Below are 22,420 nucleotides of genomic sequence, written 5' to 3'. Positions count from 1 at the left end.
GAGTGACAGATTTGGGACACCGATCTTGAAAGTTTAGAGCTGTGTGCTCTAGTGGCTTCCCTTTGATTTTAAAAAGTAGGCAAATTGGTATGTATTCAGTCTTTCTGTTTTTCAAAAACAGGCTTGTCAAAGTTCTAAATTCATGAGTTACATTTAAAAACTGGTCTCCTGCCTTCTCATCTCATCAAATCTGTTTCTTCAAATCTGAAAAACCATATATAATCAGCGACTGAAATCACCTATGTCTTCAACTCCGTTTCTAATGAGTTTTAAGTCCCCTCTTCTTCGGATACCGAGTAGTTAGGTTTCTGATTGGAACAGTCTCCCCTCATCTGATGGCTGCACAGCTGGGGTGGCTCTGAAGTTCCCTTCCAATGGTTTGAGTGACTCTGGCAGGCCCACCAGAGCTAGAAAAGACCTCCCACAGCCTTGATGAACTCCATCATCTGATGGTGCTCGTACAAGCTTCAAGTTTGCTGCCAGCTGTGACCCTTGAGCTGGGTTCCCCTGGACAGATGTGATCCCCTGGGTCGGCATGCTCTGAAGCACACCACAGTTTGATTTTTTCATAACTCCTGGCCAGGTTGATGTAGGAAAGGATCCCATAAGAACCCTTCAAGGGAAGGAGGAGAGGCCACAGATAGTGTTAATCAAGACTGGAAATGTGAAGTAAGAAAGTCCTGTACTTCGCTTAAATACAGGAATAGGAGTGGGAGATACAGCCCATGGGCATTTGTATACCTCAGATCAGGTGGTAGGGTCTCTCCTTTTCTCATTCTGTCTTGTTCCTACACATACGCGTGCGTGTGTGCACACGCTCGTGCACAACACACACACACAGGCATACACATACGCATACACATACACACACAGAGGCATACACACATGCATACACATACACACATATGACACAGGCATACACACACAGGCATACACACATATGCACACACACACACACACACACACACAGGCATACACACACACATATGCATGCAAACACATCCCTTAGCTTGCGCCTCCCGCTATGTCACACTACTAGCTTCCTTAGTGATAGGAATTGGGACAGGACTTGGGGTGCTGCCTCGGCTCGCAGTGGCAGCCCCTAAACTCAGGCAGATGGAGTCTCAGAGCTCTTGGGGGATGGGTCTCCCTCTTCCTACTTTCCTAGTTGACAGCCCAACTCTACCTATGCTCTCTTCTGCAGCACTCCACCTCAGTGAGCATCATGGGCTTTTCCAACACTCTGGAGATGGAGTTGTCATCTACCAGGCTGGCGAGGACCATAGAGCCGCCAATCCACAGAGTGAGCAGCCTGACAGCTGGTCCCTCCCACTCAATTCCAAGCCTGCTGAGTAGCCCACCACAAACTGTGTCCACCCTGCCGAGTATTTCAAACCATGCTGTGCCAAACCTGACAGCCAGTCATCTGCAGCCCGTGCCGAACCTTGTGCGCAGCACATTCCAGTCCACGCCCAACCTGAGGGGTGATTCCTTCCAGGCCATCACAAGCCTGGCAAGCAATCACTCACAGGCTGGGCCTAGCCTAATGTCTGGGCACACCCAGGCTGCGCCGAGTCTGGCCACCTGTCCTCTGCAGGGCATGCCTCCGGTTTCTGACGTGCATGTGGAGACTAGACCCACTTCCAGTCCTGGCTTTGGCCAAACTGCAGGAAGCCTGGGCCCCAGGGATGGGGCTGAGTCCTCCCTGGGGAATACCTTGTGTAAGGTAGGTCTTGGCAAAGTGCCATGCAGCTCTTGCTTCTTATGAAGCAAAAGGTTGGCACTGCAGCCTTACCTTCGCCTTGACCTGTCAGTTTTGCTGATGGCCAGAGTGTCGGATTTGACTCGTGATGACCTTTCCCCTTTAACAGATGGAGAGTGAGGACTGCACCCGATTCATAGACTCAGTAGGTCAAGGCCCCAGAGCCTCCAGTCTGGATGGTCCCAAAGATCCGGCTATTCCCTCAGAACTGGAGGAACCGATTAACCTCTCTGTGAAAAAACCTTTCCTGGCACCAGCAATCAACACGTCTACTGCTCTGCAACAGTACCAGAATCCAAAAGGTGAGACTTGAGCAGGACACTGAGCACCTCCAAGAGAGGTAGAGGCAGGGGGATGGGCTCAGCCTGAAGGATGCTATTTGTAAGGGTGAATTAGCTTCTGCCCTTCAGAAGTAATGCCTTGGCAGCTGGGCGGTGGTGGTGCACGCCTTTAATTCCAGCACTCGGGAGGCAGAGGCAGGCAGATCTCTATGAGCTCGAGGCTAGCCTGGTCTACAAAATGAATCCAGGACAGCCATAGCTACATAGAGAAACTCTGTCTTGAAAAATAAAAGAGCTGGCCTTGGCAAAATATTGAGTGGAAAGGCATGTCTGTTGGATCTAGTTAGGACAGCAACTCTGTCTTTTGTGAAATGGCTATTTGCCGTCTACCGCAGTTAAATGGGACTCATCAAACTGCAGCATAGAGTTAGGGGGACAAACAACCACAGTGAAATCACTCAGCCACTTACACTCTAAGAGCAGGCATTTTCTGGATACTCAGCTGCCATGTGGATTTGGGCAGTGCCTTGAGGTGTCGGGAACTTGGGTTGCTGGATGTAGGCTCTGAGTTTCTTCTTACGGTTTTCTTCTTTCCATCACGTGGGTCCAGGGATCAAACTCTGGTTGTCAGACTTGGCAACACGCACCTGTCCCCATATTGTACTATCCCCATAGTATACCTACACTGTACGGATACTGAGCTGTCTCTCCAGCCCACCAGATACCCTTCTTAAAGTGGTACAGTGGTTTGTTCAGGGCTGGTCAAGAAGTTAGAGTCAAATCCTGGCCACATAGGATTTTTTCATGTATGGTGTTCTTATTTGGAAATGGATCAGTCTGTTTCATAGACACTCAGGGCATACATACAAGGAACAACGATACCACTAAATGACTGATTTTTTTCCCTTTTTTACTGACAGACCAACTGAAAAATTATTGTTCCAAATAACATATAGTAGTAACCCTATATTTTACGCAACTAGATTAAAATTTTAGATCCATCTTTGCCCTAGGAAAGTGCATAAAACAGTACTAATAAGTGGGAGTTCCTGTTTACACCTCACCACTGTTCCCCCCCTCCCAACCTGTGTTGATTGTGCAGAGGCTCTGGCCCCCAGGGGTGCCCAGCACTAGCAGAGGCTGCAGAAAGTGACAGGAGGTGACACTAGTGTATAGGAAACAGATTGTTTCTGAGCTCTTGGATGATGGTGCTCAGTGCCTGACCCAGCTCTTACTTGTTGGCAGCCTCTGAGAATTATCTGTGCTCATCTTTGCCAAAAGGATCATGGCCTTCATCACCTCTCAGGAAGGAGACAATAGTAGCATTGTCACCACCACAAATGATTGGTAATAATTGTGTGGCAGATGTGTGACCAAAAGTCCAAATAAAAGAAATGAGTGAAAGGTCTATGTGACAGAGGATGTTGCTATGAAAGTATGTGGAAGCTATTTAATTTGTGTTTTGTCTTAGAATATGAGAATGTTGGACCAGGAGCCCTAGAGCTGGATACGAAAGAGAATCCGAGCATCAGGTAATGACTCTTGGCCGACCCTCTTCCCCTCAGCTTCCTACCCTGAGAGGTTGGCACAGGAAGTAATCCTTATGAGAACTAGAAGCAGAAGTTGGTCTGTACCCGTCCTAATCTTACCCTGCTGAGCCTCAAGTGGAGTCTGTGTGGTTGGATGCCTGTAATTATCATGGGAGAGTTCCAGCATTGTCAGGCGTGCTGAGAGACTGCAGATGGTACTAAGGTCTTTGCAGTGCCCGACAGGGTGGGCTTGGCAGAGCTTGGCAAGGGGCAGAATGTAGACCTATAAAGGGTTAACCCAGGAGGCTTTGAATAGCTATTCAGTTGTGGGATCATAAATTAGCCTAGAGGGCGAGGCAGAGGCAGGCGAATTGCTGTGAGTTCGAGGCCAGCCCGGTCTACAAAGTGAATCCAGGACAGCCAAGGCTACACAGAGAAACCCTGTCTCGAAAAACAAAAAACGAAACAAATAAATTAGCCTAGCTTAGAGCTGAGGCTCTGTGGGGCTCCTGCTGAGACCTAGGGTGTCTCTCTTACCACAGAGCCATCAGCAGTGAGCCCAAGATTCCCTACGTGCGGCTGGAGCGCCTCAAGATCTGTTCGGCCTCGTCAGGAGAGATGCCTGTGTTTAAGCTGAAGCCCCAGAACAACAGTCAGGATGGGAGCTTCCTGCTGGTGATCGAGTGTGGTGCCGAGTCCTCCAGCATGTCCATCAAGGTACTGCCCGGCTCTGCTTGGTCCAGCCCAGGAGCCTCTTTTTCTTCGCTGCTGCTTGAATTCGTACTTTAGAGCCTTTTGCGAACCTTAGTGGGACTGTAGCTAGCCTAGTCCTCTGCTGTGTGGGATCTGTGAGATACAGCAGGTTTGAGCTGGGATTTGGCAGGCTTGTGGTCCTCATAGTAAGTCCTCATCACCTGCCAGCCTCTCCTGACCCCAGCCCTGCCCACCACTTGTCAGTACCTGTGCTCCAACTGCTCAGACTCCCTTTTTCCCCAAGGTCAGCCAGAACAGCCTGCCTGATGCCACCCAAGGCCCAGGTCTGGGGGGAAGAAAAGTCACTGTCACATCTCTGACTGGGCAGCGGCCACTAGAGGTGGACAGCACATCTTCTGAAGAACACAGGCTCATTCCCCGAACGCCAGGGGCCAAAAAGTGCACCCCAGCCCCCATAGAGAACGAGGACTTCTGTGCTGTGTGCCTCAACGGTGGGGAGCTGCTGTGCTGTGACCGCTGCCCCAAAGTGTACCACCTTTCCTGCCATGTGCCAGCCTTGCTCAGCTTCCCAGGGTGAGTCATGGCCATCACCTGGCTCACAGGGTTAGCTTCAGGGCCATGCCATGCTTCTGGCCAGGCCCACAGCCTGCGCCAACTCCAACTCTGTGCGGCTGTGCTCTCTGCAGTGGTGTGCCTTCCACACAGGTCTGCCCCACACCCAGCCCTAGCTCCTCTTTTTCCTCTCCGCCCCCTGAATTCACAGCATCTTCATTTATTTCACTTCTTTCAAGCCTGTGGCTAATAGGCCATTCCCTTCGCTGATGCAAGGCTGGCAACGCTTTCTTTCTTCATCACCCCACTTCTCTATGCCTGCCTCCGGCAGAGGGTAAGGGGAGGATGCTGGATTCTGATATTGGCCTTGCCTGCTGTGCAGGGGAGAGTGGGTGTGCACCCTGTGCCGCAGCCTGACACAGCCCGAGGTGGAGGACGACTGTGAGAATGCCCGCTACGGTCAGCCTGGAGTGCGGACACCTCCCGGCCTGAGCGTGTGGGACCAGAAGGTAGGGCTGGGTTTGGGGAACAGGGTTTTCCATGTGAGGCAGTCCCTTGTGCCTACAGACTGATGCTTTTCCATGGGGTGGCGAGCCTTGGGGTGGGGGTGGGGCTTTGTTGGTCAGCTTTCCATCACTGTGACAGAATACCCAAGGAAATGTACTTGAAGCAGAGCAGGTTTGTTTTGACCCACGGTCTCATCCCATGGTCACTTCGCTTCATTGTTCCCAGGTCTATGTGAGGCAGAAGCATGATAGTGGGGAGCGTGTGGGAGAGCAGGGCTTACGTTGCGGCTGTTAGAAAGCAGGAAGAGAGAAGGGGGCCCCAGGGACAAAACACACTCTGCAAGGATGTGTGTGACCCAGATGACCCACTCCCTCCCACTTGCCACCACCTTTTAAAGGTTTCACCAGCTCCCAATGGATTGATCCCTGTGGAAGGCTGGAGCCTTGATTAAGTCACCTGCCAAAGCCCTGCCTCTGAACTGCTGCCCTGGGACCAAGCCTTCAACACAAGAGCTTAGGCAGAGGGGGTGTATGGAGGGGGAAGGGGGAAGTGTGTGTGTGTGTGGTAAGGCCCTGCCTAAAGACATGGCCTGTGGGGACTTATGTGACAGTCCTTTTCCCAGCAGTTTTCCTCTGGCCTGGGAGCCCAAACTGCCTTCTTAGGGTGGCTGGCACCCTTGCAGTCAGAGCCAGACAGTTATCCGGGGTCACCCCCCCGTCTTTAGTTCTCACTGAGGTGGAGCCAGGGCACTGTGACACTTGTCCCTTGTGATCTGTGCAGAAGTGTGAGAAGTTGGTCCTGTCCCTGTGCTGTAACAGCCTCAGCCTGCCCTTCCACGAGCCAGTCAGCCCCCTGGTAAGGAGCTCCCCCACCCCCTGCTGGTTTAGCTTGCTGTTCTTCTTTCTGCTCAGGGGACTCCTAGGGGTCATGGCCATCCCTGCTTCTTCCTCTCCCTCACAGCTGCTACTGTCACAGACCTGACTTAGCAAGTGACATCTCTTCATCTTCCTCTTTCCAGACTTTTGTTCCTCACTCTTGTACTCGGTCACTTACGTTCTAACTCATTCTCCATCCCCTCTTTCCTGTGAATTCCTACACCAGTTTTCTCCTCTTCATCCCCTCCCCCCCTTCTCTCCTTCCCCAAGGCTAGGCATTATTACCAGATTATCAAGAGGCCCATGGACCTGTCAATCATCCGGAGGAAGCTGCAAAAGAAGGACCCAGCTCACTACACCACTCCAGAGGAGGTGGTGTCAGACGTGCGCCTCATGTTCTGGAACTGCGCGAAGTTCAATTATGTATGTTGGGTTTGTTTTCTCTATTTCACAGTGACCCCAAGACTGTCACAGCTGGGGTGTGGGCTGTGGGTAAGAGAGTCTGGGAGCAGAGTCCTGGGGTTTGCTATGTTTAAATGCTGCTTCCCAGATGTGGGCTCTAAGCATGGACTCAGAAGGATGGGGCGGAGGTGCTAGTAACTGGCCGACTGTGGGTGTCTGCAGCAATCGCTTCTGCTTCATGAGCTGCTACTGAATCTTGAGTCCTAGGAAACTGTGAAGCTCCAGGCGTCTCAGGATGAGATTTCTAGAAGGGCGGTCAGGCTGCTTCTCCCTGTGTCCTTCTTGAGGGAGGGCGTGGAGGAGCTGGCCTGGCGGAAGCAGGCTGGAACACTTCTGTCTCTCCTCATCAGCCTGACTCGGAGGTTGCGGAGGCTGGCCGCTGCCTGGAGGTGTTCTTTGAGGGCTGGCTAAAGGAGGTCTACCCAGACAAATGCTTTGCCCAGCCCCAGCCGGAGGATTCAGACTCTGAGGACGTATCTGGCGAGAGTGGCTGTTCCACCCCGCGGGGCTTCCCGTGGCCTCCGTACATGCAGGAAGGCATCCAGCCCAAGAGGCGGCGGCGGCATATGGTAAAGAGCGGGCGAGGTGGGTGGGTGATGGCAGGGGGGAACCTGAGCAGCACCCGCGCGTGCTGTGGAGAGCCTAAGACAGAGCGCCATTGATGACCCTTCACTCTCCACCCCTTAGCATGGGAGAAAGGGAGGGCGGTGCAGAGACCACCAACTCCGGTTATCAGAAGCCTGGAATTCCAAGGGGTCCATGTGCCTGCCCAGAGCCCTCTAGCAAGTTCGTGGTCCTAGGTTGAAGAAGTGTTCTGACCCCCAGCTCAGGACTGGTTATCCGACACCATGATTGTGATCCCCACTGAAAGAGAACAACCTGGGCTAGAGGGACCCTTTTAGCTCCTTGGTATGGAAAGGAAGCAGAGAGAATTCTCGTACCGTCTGCCTGGTCCCACTGTGTAGACCTCAACCATCAGTCTCCTTCCTTCCCTTTCGAAATAAGCTCTTGCTACGTAGCCCCGGGCTGGCCTTAGACTTGTGATGGCTGCCCTGCTTCTTCCTCCCAAGTGCTAGGATTACAGGCATGCGCCACCACATGCAGCCATTCTGTTGAATGCCACTGAAATGTGCTGCTGGCCTCCTGTGTGCCAGGGCCTGGCCAGCACCCCCTGCACTTGTGCATAGTGCATAGTGAGCTCTGCTGTCACATTTCCAGGGTAGAGTACATCAGCTCTGGGGAGCCCCAATCCTGACTCTGGTCTCCTTCAGTTTAATACATCCAAATTTGAGTATTCTGATTTTTCCTTTTGTCTTAGGAGAATGAAAAGACAAAGAGGATGCCGTTCCGCCTGGGCAACAGCATCTCGCAGGTGTGAGAGCTGGAGGGACCGGGCCCAGCCTTTCCACCGTCCCTCCCTGTCCTTCAGCTAATCCTCTTCAGAGCGTGGCTGCGAGATGAGTGTTGCTGAGCGTGGAGCGCTCCCTTCATCATTTGCATCTCCAGCATTTATTTGGGAGCCATAGTGCATCCATCATAAAGAAGATTGCAGTAAAATAGGGAAGAAGGAGGTGTTGCTCGTTGCCAGAGTGATTGGACATAGAGGTTCTGTGCCCCTTCAGGCTCAGGAGGACCTGGCTTCCTTGATGACCTCTCTCAGCTCAACTCTCGGTGGCCAGTGTTCAGGAGCACTGTGGGTATCTGAACTCCTGGCTTAGATGCGGGTATAAGAAAGGAAGTGAGGCTTGGGTCGATGGCAGGCCTGTGGTCCCTGTCCCAGCACAGCCAAAGACTGTCACTGCTTGCCTTTGCTCGTCCTTTTGGGACAGAGGTATCTGCCACTGGCAGAATAATGGAGGCTTCTCGAGGCTCTAGGCCTCAATTGGTGCCTATTAGGGTTCTAACGGTTTTCAGGGTATTTGCTTTTCATGTCCCCTTTCTCGAGTAGGACTTAGGTGGTCACTGTGAAATGCTCTGTGTGGTTTGGCACTCTTGCCTGACCTGGGTGGCAGTGCTAGACCAGTTTCTACTCACAGCCAGAAGATGCCAGGTTCAGAGTCTGTCCCTCTGTGTCCTAACACTGGGCTAATAGTGCTCCGGAGCCTGCCTTCCCAGAAGTCACCATTACGGGATCCTCTCTATTCAGACACCTGCATCTTGAGTCCTGGTTGGGACAAGCGTGCTGTGGTGTCTGCTGCAGGCACAGAGTTCCCTGGCAAGAGCGGCCCACGTCAGTGCAGCGCACCAGGCCCCTCTTGCCTGTGATGATAGTTCTTCACTCTTCCACACAGCCAAAGATCAGAACTGCTCTCAGCCCAGAAGCGGCCAACACTCTGTCGCCTTGGTGGGTTTTGTTTGTTTGTTTTTTTGTTGTTGGTGGTGTTGGCGTGGGGAGGAGGCTTCAGTGTCTGGTAGGAATCTGCTTAGGCACTCATAGGCTCAGGGCTGAGAAGGGGAAACTTGAGAGGTGAGAAGCCAGGATCTCTTGGTGACCCTGAGGTAACTCTGGGGTTGTAGTTCTCACAGAATGTTGAAAGACATCCTGGAAGCCACGGGACTAGAGCGGCGGCACTAGAGCTGCAGGCTACGCTGTGGAAGGCGGGTGTTTGTGAGAAGCTTCTGAGACACATGCAAGGACAGGCTTCTTCCCAAACAAGGGCTTGGTTGAGGAAGGGCCTACTGATTGTATTTCGGGGGAGCCATGGACCTGGCAATCAGTGGCCTGGTCCCGAGGCATGGCACGGCTGATTTCAGGGCACTCTCAGGCTGTGGCTTTGTTTTTGAGAAGAGTTTAAGGAAGTGACTGTTCATAGGGCCTTTGCTGGGAAGCAATTTTTTTTTTTTACCAGAAAACTTTTCTTCTTTCCTGTAAACCAACGAAAGCACTCAATCCCTTCTGCATTGGATGGAGGGAGCAGCTTCACCTTGAAGCAAGTCCCGCCCACTACCCTGTCACTCAGCAGTGCTGCTGCAGAGCTCTCCTAGGTAGACAGTATATCAGCTTCTGGCTTCAGGCTTCCGTATCCTGCTGTCTGGTTCCTGGCAGCCAACTCTTGAGTTGACTTTTTGTTAGGTAACCATTGAGAGCAGACTTCGCTCCTTGTGTTCACAAAGCTTTTTCATTGGAGCTCAGGCTGTTTCTCTTGTTATTTTTGCATCTTTTTCTCTGATTGGTCTGGTGAGGTTCCTTCTGTTCTTACCTTCCGAAGTCCTGCCTTTGGGAAGCTTTCCTTTTTGTGGCCTGTATTCCTATCACTTCATGGTGTTTGGCAGTGGAAAGCCACTGAACGCTGTGATAGCCTGAAACCTAACAAACACCCTTTCCTGGACCAGCTGGGAGACTGTGGCCATAAAATGGAAAAGCCTGGTTCAAAGCTTGGCTTCTCCTATCTTGCTCACAGCTTGAATGTGTCATGTTAGAGCAAGGACCAACTTCCAGGCCGGGAGATATTGGCAATGCGGTGGGCACTTCCCTGCTTTTTTCTCATTTTACAGCCACTCCCTCTTGGCATGTGAGCAGGGCAGATAGGAAGAAGGATGCTGTTCTCTTCAAGGGTGTGAAGCTCTGGCCCATCATTCCTCCCACACTGCTTAGCAGTGGAATTCCTCCTGGAACCAAGTTTTTAACGTCATGTTTAAAAAAACTTTTTTTTGCATGCAAAACAAAAACAAACAAACAAACAAACAAACAAAAACAAACCAAAAAACAAAAACAAAAAACCGAAAAACACAGAACTGGAAGTTTAAAAAATTAAAAACAAAACCAAACACCTAATCACTATGTAGCTGTTGCTCTTTGGCTCTTTAGCATTTTCACTGGATCGTGCAGTGACTCACTCCCATATGGTCCCATCGTAAGGTCAGTCATGGACAGAGTCAGGCGGTGGGAATGCACTGGCTCCTGGTTATTATATTGTCGTGTGCAGCTCGAGAAGATAAGCTTGTTTCTGGCCGTGCTGAGAAATGCTGTAGTAGGGTGGCTTCAGTGGACAAAGGGATTTTAGTGCAAAAATTGATACAGGATGGACTTGCACGGCTGCGCCTCCTGAATTCTAATAACAGGCGCAAACCTGCTGTAGGAACCTGCCTTAACGGCAGCTACCAGGCCCTCCTTGGACTTTGTTTCATGTGAGGCATTGTTGGAAAGCCAGCAAATGTTGGTGTTCTGGTCCTAGTTTAGCCACCGGTCTTTATATGCCTCTTAATGTGTAGGCCCCTCTTTTTGCTGGACTCTCACTACACTGGTCATCGATTGAACTTCTGAGCTGAGTCTTGGCCCCGTGCCTCCTCTGCTCCAGCCCGGCTCACTCCTGGGCACGTTCTTCCTCCCTCTGCCCACTCCCATGGCTGCATCGGTCTCTCTTTGCCCAGACTGAACTCTTCTCCAGGTTTCCTCCTCTTCCCAGACTGAACCCAGGTTCAGAACTATCACATAGGTTCTTATTAGCATCTGGAATTTTCCTAACCTCCCCAACTTCCACTTTCTCCATTTTCCACATCAGCTTGCTTTCTGTTCCTTTTTGGCTTCTAAGCATGGCAGCCTCAGTATTGATTGAAAATTTTTGGAGTTGGTGTTACTCTTCCTAATGTTGTGTGTCCATCTTTGCTGTTAACTGGCAGCTCACCATGTGCTTCACTGAAGAGAGCTCCTACGGCAAGGGCTTCCTGCCACTGCTCTTCTTCCTGCTGACTAGTGTGAGCATCCCGCCTCACTTCCTTCCCCGCCCTTCTACGTCTGTCTTTTCTTATCTGGCTACATTTCCCAAGGCCCTCCTTTTTCACTTCCTGGGCTCTGGAGGCTCTCTCCATTGCTTATGCCCAGCCTACCAAAGTTCTCGCAAGATTAAAACAGAAATGTCACATTTGTGTCATAGACCTTTCCCCTTGTCCATCACTTCCTTCCTTCCTTCCTTTCTCTTTCTTCCTCCCTTCCCCCTTTTTTTCCCTTTTGATTTGGTTTTTCAAGACAGAGTTTCTCTGCATAACAGCCTTGGCTGTCCTAGAACTCTCTTTGTAGACCAGGCTGGCCTTGAACTCACAGAGATCTGCCTGTCTCTGCTTCCCAAGTGCTGGGACTAAAGGCGTGTGCCACCATGCTTGGCTCCCTTCATTTGTCTTTTAAAATAGACAATTTGGCTGGGTGTGGTGGAATACATCTTTAATTCCAGCACTTGGGTGGCAGGGACTAGAACTCTGGGAGTTCAAAGCCAGCTTGGTGTACTAGAGAGTTCCAGGCCGCTAGGGCTACACAGTGTCTCAAAAAAAAAAAAAAAAAAAACCAAAAGAATATTTTTTTTTTATTCTTCCTCCTCATTCCTCAATAGATTTTCATAAGAGGCACCAAGTGACCATGCAGTTGCCAAATGCAATACATGCCTTTCACTTCTCAACTGGAGGGCCTCACAGCGTCTCGGTCCACCCATCTTTCCCCTCATGCCGCACTCTCCTCACTTGTCTCTTAGGATGTCCTGGGTTGACACATCTGCTTTATCTTGTTTGAACCTAGACAGAGGGATGTGCCTCTCCTGTCCAGGGCTGGGTAAGCAGCAAGAGCCATAGCCGTTCCTGCTTCCTCCTCTGCGTTTCCCGTGAACCCCTTCTTCCTGGATCTGGTTCTCCTCTGGTGAGCTTGTTCATAAGCACCTGCAGAGAGTTCTGCATCTGAGCCCTTCCCTCTGTTGCTCCCGGGAGAACATAGAAAACAGACCTGCTTGTTAAGAGCCCCCATCTCAGTCAGCCTAAGTGGGGACTAGATTTTGCAGCATGCCACCTGCCATCTGGCTCAGCTAGATTCCCAGGTTGGTGGACAGCTAACCACTGTGATCCACACCAGTTGGAACCTGCCTCAGTCAGCAGTAGGAGGAGAGTACTGGCAGGGTGGGTCTGTCACCATGACCTTGCTGAGGTGGGGGAGGGGGGTCTGAGCAGTGTTGTGGTTTCTCACCTGAGCTGAGTCTCCCCCCCCCCACTATAGGCCTTTCTCATCGGTGTTGATCATCCCCCATCTGCTTACTTTAGATGTCACAGGAGCTAGAAGGCAGATGTGGTTGCTTTCATGGAGACATTGTAGAAGGACATCTGATTGGAGTTTGAGAATCTCAGTTTTGGCATTGTCAATGATGGGAGGCGTGGCCTTGGGTACAGTTAGGAATCTCTCAGATTCTACAGCGCTAAAGATGGCAGCTATGATTCTAACTATGAAGCCCAGACCACAGAGGGACAGAGGAACTCTGGGGGTGGGGACACAGCTGGAGAAGTCCCAACCAGACAGGGCAACAATCTCTACAGGCCAAATTGCGCTGCTTTGAAGAAAGTCTTTATTGGCTGGTGCTGCTTCTTGAGCCATATGCCCATACCTCGAGCTGTGTGCTTCTCGGGTGTCTGGACTTGTTCCTCCTATGTCTTTCCTAGGCGTGGTCATTTGATCCAAAGTGGCTAGGGACACAAGGAAGGGATTTAAGGGGAAGCATCATTGATTTTAAATGGACATCACATTCAAAATCAAATAAAATATAGCACTTTCCTTTACCAGCAACTGCGTCTAGAGTGTTTGTTGGTGAAAGCTGTTGAACCTGCCTCATATCCTTTTGGAGCCTCAGTTCCAACATCAGGAAGAACATGGGCTAAGGAAAACTGTCTGGAAGGGGCAGGAGGAGAGTACAAGCTGCTCCCACTGCAGGGACACACCCTACTCCTCACAAGAGGCCTGAGGAAAAATATGTTATGAGAACCTCCTTCTCTCTGCCAGGCAAAAACACTTCTAGAAAGTTCTTTGTAGCCGGACATGGTGGCTCACGCCTTTAGTCCCAGCATTTGGGAGGCAGAGGAAAGTGGATCTTTCTGAGTAGGAGGCTAGTCTGGTCTACAAAGTGAGGACATCCAGGGCTACATACAAGAGAAACCCTGTCTACAAACAAACAAACAAACAAACAAGTTCTTTGTGTCTAGTGTAGTGGTACACACCTATAATTCCAGCACCAGGAAAAGCTGAGGCAGGAGGATTGGCCTTTCTAGGTCAGTCTGAGCTATATAGTGAGTCCTTGTCTCAAGGCGAACACTAAATCAAACAATACCCTCAAATCCAAGCAGCCCTTTGAAACTGAGTAAGTGTGTAAACAGAAACAAAGGTAAGTTTCTTAATACAGTGATCTTCCTCATTGTCTTCTCTGTTCACACTGCATCAGTTTCTGCAGTTTGGTGGGGATAGTTTGTGGTGAATGTAAAGATTTTCATTCATTTGGACTGAACTCTGAACCCCTGTGCTACTTAATTTTTGTTGACTTGACACAACTAGAGTCACCTGGGAAGAGGAACGTAAATGGAGGAATTTTCTCCATAAGACTGGCCTATGGACATATCTCTGGGCTATTTTCTCGATTAATGACTGAATTGGGAGGGGCTTAGCCCACTGTGGGCAGTGCCACCCTGGGCTTGTGGTCCCCCATTGTATAAGAATTCAAGCTGAGCAAGCCACGATGAACAAGTCAGTAAGCAGCGTTCCTATTCGAGTTCCTGTCTGGCCTCCTCTCACTGATGGACTGTGGTGGGGAAAATTTAAGCAAAATAATCCCTTCCCTTCCCAAGATGGTTTTGATCATCAATTTAAGGCAACTCCTTTCCTATTTTTTGGTGGCTTCCCCACCTCAGGAATTGTGGGTAGCACACAGCTACTCTTCACTGTAGAAGGTAACTAAATACAGGAACCAAGAGGTGTCTCACTAGGTAAGGTGCTTGCTGTGCAAGAACAAGCACCCGAGTTTGGATCCCAGCACCCATGCAAAGCTGGGCATGGCTGCCTGTGTCGGCTGTCTCTCTGCTGGGAGAGGGTGGGGTGGAGACAAGACAAGTGCTGGAGTGCATTGGTCAGCCAACCTTCCAGAATTGGCAAGGTCCAAGTTCAACTGAGAGACGAGGGGGGGGAGGGAGAGAGAGGGAGGGGGGGGAGGGAGAGAGAGAGAGGAGAGAGAGAGGGAGAGAAAAGAAGAAGAAGAAAAGAGAAGAGAAAAGAAAAGAAAAAAGATTAAGGAAGACACCAGCATTTGTCCTATCTGGCCTTCACACACCCACACCCACATGAACACCTCCCCCCCCCACACACACACAGGGGTGGGGAAGAGAAAGAGAGAGGGAACACTAAACACTTCAAGCTACTGGTCACAATTTAAGAGGTAAATAGGACCTGGAAACACGGCTCAGTGGTTAAGAGTTTATACTGCTCTTGCTTAGGCCCGAGTTCCCCAGCACCCACATCCAGCCACTCACAGCCTTTGGAAACCCCATTTCCAGGGTGCTGGTGTGGCTATAGCGAGGCGGGGTTTCCATGGCAGCAGTAGTGCTGGTGGCTGTGATGGCTCCCTCAGCAGAGCAGCTCTGTACAGGATTCCAGGAATTGTTCCTGGTCTTGGTGGAGCTCCAATCTTAACTCTCCAACCATCTTGATCTGCAAACTACCTAAAATGCCTTTTAAATAAAATAATTTTCTGTTTAAATTAGTAAGAACTGGCTTCTGTGTCTTGTACCTAAGCACCCTGGTGCAGAAACTCCGAGAGTCTGATAAAAGCTGTGGACAAACTCTTGAGCTCCAGATCTGCATGCCCTGTGATAGCTGCACGCTCACTCACCTGACTTGCTAGCCCTCCCCTCTAACTTACTCCACCTCCCACCTTGCCATAGCAGCCAGGCAAGGGGGAGGAAGGGGAGAGTGTGCTGTCAGGTGAGAAAGCTCATGCTTTTAACGGATTTTAGTGATCCAGGGGAGGCCAGGAAATCTCGGCCCTTCCTCTCCCAGACCTGCCAAGAGGTTTCCTCCTCTCCTGTGCTGCTGTCTGCTTTGTCCTCATCCAGTTCAGGGTTATTTCCCTAGGTCTTGGGACACTGAGCCTTTGCTCCTTCATTCCTGGTTCCACGGCAAGCTTCTAGCTGATCCTCCCTGCCCCCCCCACAGCCCGGCTGCATGCCCTCTGCCTCCACACCTGGCCTAGTATCCAGGCACAAGAGAGCTTTTCAGGGACTATAGAAACTCCTGAAAAACAAGAAAAATATAGAACAAGGGCTGTTGAGGTGGCTCTGTGAGAAGTAATTTTCCTTCAGTCTTCTGGACTCACATGCAACTCCCAAAAGTTGTCCTATGACTTCCACATTCATGCTATGGCATGTGTGTACCCACCCACGCATATACCCCCACACACTAAATTAATAAAAAATGGAAAACCGTACGTTTCCTAAACGTCATGAGTGAATGGTAGTGTTGAACTAGAACCCAGCTGAGTCTGTGGTCTCTTCTTTCAAAGTGTTTGAGACGGAAAAACTTCCTGAGCTTTAAAGCATCGGCAGGTGTGACAAACTTCGTGGTTCATAGCCTGTTGCAGTGTGACGACAGCCCCGTAGATGGCGCCCGAGGCAACTCCTTAGCTCCTCTGGAAGGCAAGGGGTGCCTGGTAGAATGACTGCCGAGCAGCAGGGCATTAGCATAGTCTTAACCTGGCTCCTCAGACTGTTCTGTTCCTTAGTGTCAAGGGAGGAAAAATTACAGAGTAGATAAATCACCTTGACTGTGTGATCAAAACTGCATTACCAAGTCAGCAACAGGCAGACATACTGTATGTGTCCAGATGTGGCGCCCTGCGGAGGACACAGTATTTCCTACACAGGAATGTCTTGTGGCTGAGAATGAATGACCTGAATTAACCATAGGAAAAAAAAATCAGAAAAAAAAAATGCTATATTAAATGAAGGCAGGAGACAGGGGAGTGGATTCTTTTTAAAAATGTTTTGTTTTTACTGTTTTTAATTCTCTCTCTCCCTGGCCCCCCCCCCCCCCCCCCCCGTGTGTGTGTGTGTGTGTGTGTGTGTGTGTGTGTGTGTGTGTGTAAATGTGGATATGTGAAGGCGTGTGCATATGCTTGGATCGCCCGGAACTGCAGTTACAGGCTGGGAGCTGAACTCTGGTTCTCTGGAAGATCAGAGCATGCGCTTAACCTCCATGCCATCTCTTTTAGCCAAATTATCCCTGTTGTTAGGGGAAGAAAAGTTAGGAAAATGTTCTGTCCTAATGGAGGTTAGAGAGACATGATGACTGTGGTTAGTTTTTGTCAACTTGACACACACTACAGTCACCCAGGGAAGCCGGAGCCTCAGGTGAGGAGTTGTCTTTATCAGGCTGGCCTCAGTGCAAGGGCTATTTTCTGGATTCATGATTGCTGTGGAAGGGCCCAGCCTTCTGTGGCTAGTGCTACCCCTTGGCTGGTGGTCCTGGGTTGTACAAGAAATCAAGCTGAACCCAGGTGGTGGTGGCGCACGCCTTTAATCCCAGCACTCAGGAGGCAGAGGCAGGTGGATCGCTGTGAGTTGGAGGCCAGCCTGGTCTACAAAGTGAGTCCAGGACAGTCAAGGCTACACAGAGAGACCCTGTCTCGAAAAACAAAAACAAAACCAGAAGCCAAGCCGAGTAAGCAATGGAGAGCAAGCTGGTAAAGGACATTCCCACACAGCCTGCTCTGGCTCCTGCCCTAACTCCCCTCAGTGGTAAACTGTGACAAATAAACCCTTTCCTTCTTAAGTTGGCTTTGCTCAGTGTTTTACCACAGCAACAGAATGAAAATTAGTATAACAATTAAATGCAAGGTCTACCTCCAGACTGGGTCCTGTAATGGAGGAGGAAAATTACCCTAAAGGATGTTATTGGGTCAATTGATGAAAAAAAAAAAAAAAGGATTCTTTCCTGCACTGCATTGGCACCTTGACCAATAGAAACAAATGCAAGGATTTACCTCTAGGTTCTCTCTCCTTGATCTGAACGTCTGGCTTGGTGCCAACACGGACCCATCCTGATTGCTATACTTTAATAGTGAGCTGTGCATTTGAGAAATGTGAATCCTCCAGTTTGCTCCTCCTCTTCCTCCTCCTCCTCCTTCCTCCCAAGACTGCCTGCTCTGGTCTCATTTCATTTTCATATGGATTTTAGGATCAGATATCAATTTCAACAAAAAGAGACTAAAGCTTTGGACAGCAGTTGCATTGTCCTTGTAGATCTACTCGGGGAGCCCTGGCATTTTAATCATCCAAAATGTCCAGTCCAAGGGCTTAGTATAGCTGGGTCTTGAGGAAGCCCTATTCCCAGTTTTCTGAGATAGCACCAGATACATTTCCAAAGTCGTTGTACTAGTTTGCATTCCCACCAGCAATGAAGGAGTGTTCCTCTCTCTCCACATCCTCATGTGTGGTGTTACTTGAATTTAAGGATAGCACGCTACCAAGAAGAGACTTGATACCCTATGAGCATATACAGGAGGAGGAGGTCCCCCTCAGTCATAGTCATAGGGGAGGGGAATAAGGGGAAAATGGGAGGGAAGGAGGACTGGGAGGATACAAGGGATGGGATAACAATTGAGATGTAATATGAATAAATTAATAAAATATATTTAAAAAAACAAAGGGCTTAGTATGTACCAACCTGAACTCTAATTAGTTTTATCTGATGAAGAACACTGGGCCAGACATTCAACACCAATCAGAGGCACAGAGTATATGGAAAGATATTTATGTCACTTTGAGCTGTGACGATAAGTTCTATTTATAAACTATGTGTTGTATTTGTTAAATGAAAGTGGAAAGACTCATGCAGACTTCTAGAGCCTACTAGAAAAAATGTAGAGCCAGGCATGGTGGCACACACCTTTAATCTCAGCACTTGGGAGGCAGAGGCAGGTGGATCTCTGTGAGTTCGAGGCCAGCCTGGTCTACAGAGTGAGTTCCAGGATAGCCAGAGCTGTTACACAGAGAAACACTGTCTCAAACAACAACAAACAAACAAACAACAAACAAAAAAAGTTCCACTAGGAAAAACTTACATTTTGAACTACACATTTCCAAATACAAGTCCCATTTAAGAAGCTTAATAGAGCATATAATAATCTAAATATCTCTGAATTTGCTACAGCAGAAAAATGGAGTGGTTTCTTGTAATATAAAGACTCAAGTCTTTGTCGTTTCGTTTTTGTGCAGTACTGGGGTTAGAAAAGTACTTAAGTAATGTGCTAACATATTTTGAAAAAGAGATAAAATTATTCAATGCATTAATCAGCTGGGTTTGGTTGCACAGGCTTTATAGTCTCAGCACTTGGATGGCTGAGGTGGAGGGAGGGGGCAGGAGGAGCTCAAGGCTAGGCTTAATTACATAGTGTGAGGTCTGTCTGGGCTACAGCAGATCTCCATCTCAAATAAAACAAACTAAACACACACACACACACACACACACACACACACACACACACCCCACACACAAGGAGAGAGAGAGAGAGAGAGAGAGAGAGAGAGAGAGAGAGAGAGAGAGAGAGAGAGAGAGAGAGAGAGGCACCTAAATAACACAAACTCTCGTACTTTTATCAGCAGGGTCAACAAAGGCTGGAGCAAGCCGTGCTGGTTGCTCCTGTGTTCATTACTCTGACACGGTTCAATTCTGCCTTCTCTTCCCTAAATGTCAGCAATTTGATGCTCCGCGGTAGCTGACATTACCCTGGAGTGTTTAAGTAAATGGCAATACAATACTTGCTGCCACTGGTGACGTTAATAATTACAGGAACAGGAGGAGAACATATTGTGGTGTTGAGGTGACCCCTGGAATAGAGCGAAGCCCTTGGCAGTGTCTAGAGTTTGTTGTGGTCATGGTGTTGCAATTCTTCACCTTCCTGACAACTGAGGACTTGCACTCTGGTAACCAGCCATAATATTTAATGTGGCTGCCTTGAGCTACTCGAATAGTCTGAAAAATGTTTTTGCCTGGCAGAACACCAAGGGTTTCCTAGGAGAATTCAGGATGTTTGTGTGTACTGTACAGACTTGTGAGTGCATCACTTTCCTGTGTAGCTTCATTGGTCTATAAATGTTAGTGACATTTGCACATTGGAGATGAATATTTGTCTATTTATCAATTTTCTTTTCTTTTCTTTCTTTTCTTTCTTTCTTTCTTTTTTTCTTTTTCCTTCTTTTTTTCTCTTTCTGAATGGCGAGGCTAGGCCCTCCAAGGCACTGGAACAAGCAGAAGCCAGAGAGATCAGGTTCTTAATATCTTGCTACTTCCAGTAAGGGCAGAAAAAACTCAGTATGTAATTGAGGCTGGCCTCGAACTCCTGATCCTCCTGCCTCAGCCTCTCAAGTGCTGAAAGTAGAAACCAGTGCCACCAGACCCATCGATTTATACACTAAACCTTATCTACTATTCAAAATTAACTCAGAAAAGTGTTAAATATCCCCAACACTGAACAAACAAAAACATAGTTAAAAGACCCTATAAAAATATCACTTAAATTTTTTGTTCTCTAAGATAAACACAGAGTTGTTTAGAGTGTTGTATTAAGATTTTTTTGAATGGGAGCTTATTTGAAAAGTATGTGATTCAATATTTAACTTTTTCCTAATGAGGTTGTGTTTTGATTTCTGTTAGGCTCTTCCATTCTAGATGGTGTTGGTGCCGGCAGACCATGAAACAGGGTAAGGTGATAGAGTGGGAGGTCCTTTAGAGAGGAGGTGGTCAGGGAGGCCTTTCTGTGGAGGTGGCAACTGAACTGTTTGAATTAGGAGAAGGAAACAGCCTTGGGCAGCTATGGGAGCAGAGTCTTAGAGGAAGAACAAACAGCAAGTGCAGAGTGTTTGAAGTAGCTTAAAATAAAAATCAATACAATAGACAATAAAAAATACCAACTCCAGAATGAGGGAACCATGGAAGAGAGTAAAAGAGAGTTGTAATGGGGGCATGTAAGCCACTAAGCTTAATCAAGTTATTAAAGCTGAACTGCAAATTCCAGCCCCATATCCTGGAATCCATGTTAAAAAGGAAAATGAGATTAATCTCATGGTTTCCCCCCTTAGAGGGATAAGGCATAACTTGTTTTCCTAACAGAATTCAAGTGTCTTGCATATACCTTCCTATATGGGTCAGAGATGATTGTATTAGTGTGGCAGGGATCTCTCACCACAGCTGTTTCTTTATAGAAGCAGAGGTTATTCTGAACTTTTGGGTGGGCCTAGTCTAATTACACGGGTTGTTTATCGAGTTTGTAGCCCTGGGCCCTACACATGCTACATGAATCCTCTGTTGCTGAGTTATATCCCAGCCCTCATATGGGTCCTGTAGAGCACAGAACCTTCCCCAGATGGAACTAGAGGCCAACAAAATCTCAGAAGCATTTTTATTAAATACATGTATTGTGGGTGGCAACATAAAACATATTCCTTTTAGTGACTTATGAACCCCCCCGAAGCTCCCCCAAACAAAACAAAACAAAACCAACTAACCAATCAACCAACCAACCAAACAAAGGGAGAAACCCTGGGTGAGGCAGGCTAGAAAGAGTCTACCATCCAGGGTTGGGATAATCTTTCTTAAGACAACCACTTTAAAGCCAAGCACTAAGCATGCAGGTGGAACTCCGTGAGTTCGAGGCCAGCCTGTTCTGCACAAGTGAGTTCTAGGACATCTAGAGTTGTATAGTGAGTGAGCTCTGTCTCAAACAAAACAAAAACCCACTACCACCACCACCAAAACAAACCCTCTGATGCAGAGATGTCATGCATATTTTACTTACAGCCAGGGAAAGAACTCCGTTCTTATTTAAATTTTATTTATTTTTATTATTGTACATGCACATGTGCTTGTGCCAATGGTGTGTGTTTAAAGATGAGGATGAGAGGACAACGTGCAGGTGTTGGTTTTCTCTTTGCCTTGGCATGGGTTCTGGAAATGGAACAGGCTGTCAGCCTTGGTGTCACAGTGTCTTCATCTACTGAGTCAACTTGCTAGCTCCTAACAGCATTTCTTCATATAGGTAAATGGAATAAGGCTGGTGCTAAAGACTTGCAATAGGCAAAGTTACAAGGGTGAAGATAAAGTGTACAAGCATACAGCTTTAACAAGTTTGGAGGGTGGCAGCAAGAAGGCTCAGTGGGTACAGAATGCATCTGGGTTTAAACATTTGAACCCCAGATCCCACAAAGTGGCAGGAGAGAACTGAGTCCTGAGAGTTGTCCTGTGACCTCCATATGAACACAATGGCAGAGCTGCATGTTCATATGCACACAAATAATAAAATTTAGTAGACATAATTTTGTGCGTGTGCATGTGTGCCTATGTGCATGCATTTGTGTGTGTGTGTGTGTGTGTGTGTGTGTGTGTGTGTGTGTGTGTGTGTGTGTGTTTAGGCCAGAAGTCTGACTCAGATGTTGTTCCTAGGAAGTGTCTACCTTGCTTTTTGACCCAGGACCCCTCACTGCTCACTGGCCTGAAACTTATCAGGGTATGAGAGCTGGCCAACAAGCCCCAGGGAACCTCCTGCCTCTACCTCCTCAGGCTGGGATTATTAGCGTGCCCAGCTTTCTTAATTTATTTTATTTTTTGGGTTTTGGGGATCAACCTCAAATACTTATGCTTGGACAGTAATTTACCAACTGAACTACCTCCCCAGACTACACACAGCAGTTTTTGATGGTCTGACCCAACTCAGGATAAAGCATAGCCCATTGGTTCCCAACCAGTGCTAGAAACACACACACACACACACACACACACACACACACACACACACACACACACACACCCCTTCAAAACTGGGATTTATTTAATCAGAATCTGAGTGTATAACTTGTGAATCTACATTTAAACATAAGATAAAGCAAAGCAAAAGCAACTCCCTGGAGATGTCTCTGATGTTTAGCTAGTTTGGGCATCACGGGCTGTGCAGGGAG

General features: G+C 48.6%; 2 protein-coding genes across 7 annotated transcripts in view; one reads left to right on the top strand and one right to left on the bottom strand.

Moving 5' to 3' along the window:
- Positions 1-10,451, top strand: part of TRIM66 (tripartite motif containing 66) — a 66,319-nt gene extending 55,868 nt beyond the window's left edge. For 5 of the 6 annotated variants that reach the window (XM_084772492.1, XM_084772491.1, XM_084772494.1 and 2 more), the window contains 10 exons: positions 1,205-1,726; positions 1,872-2,064; positions 3,515-3,575; positions 4,115-4,289; positions 4,570-4,859; positions 5,221-5,347; positions 6,126-6,200; positions 6,491-6,643; positions 7,033-7,251; positions 8,001-10,451. In XM_084772492.1, the coding sequence (XP_084628618.1) occupies positions 1,205-1,726; positions 1,872-2,064; positions 3,515-3,575; positions 4,115-4,289; positions 4,570-4,859; positions 5,221-5,347; positions 6,126-6,200; positions 6,491-6,643; positions 7,033-7,251; positions 8,001-8,060 (1,875 nt within the window). In that variant the 3' untranslated portion in view covers positions 8,061-10,451. The remainder of the gene's footprint in view (positions 1-1,204; positions 1,727-1,871; positions 2,065-3,514; positions 3,576-4,114; positions 4,290-4,569; positions 4,860-5,220; positions 5,348-6,125; positions 6,201-6,490; positions 6,644-7,032; positions 7,252-8,000) is intronic. The other variant, XM_084772496.1, reaches the window with a different exon arrangement.
- A 1,008-nt stretch (positions 10,452-11,459) lies between these two features.
- LOC311578694 (uncharacterized protein) overlaps positions 11,460-22,420 on the bottom strand; it is a gene marked incomplete at its 5' end in the record, with an annotated part of 36,871 nt that continues 25,910 nt past the window's right edge. The window contains one exon of the mRNA XM_084748729.1: positions 11,460-13,117. Within this exon, the coding sequence (XP_084604855.1) occupies positions 12,651-13,117 (467 nt within the window). The 3' untranslated portion in view covers positions 11,460-12,650. The remainder of the gene's footprint in view (positions 13,118-22,420) is intronic.

Source organism: Acomys minous (assembly GCF_964271855.1).
Source record: "Acomys minous genome assembly, chromosome: 2".
Taxonomy (NCBI): domain Eukaryota; kingdom Metazoa; phylum Chordata; class Mammalia; order Rodentia; family Muridae; genus Acomys; species Acomys minous.
This window is presented reverse-complemented; position numbering and strand designations above follow the sequence as displayed.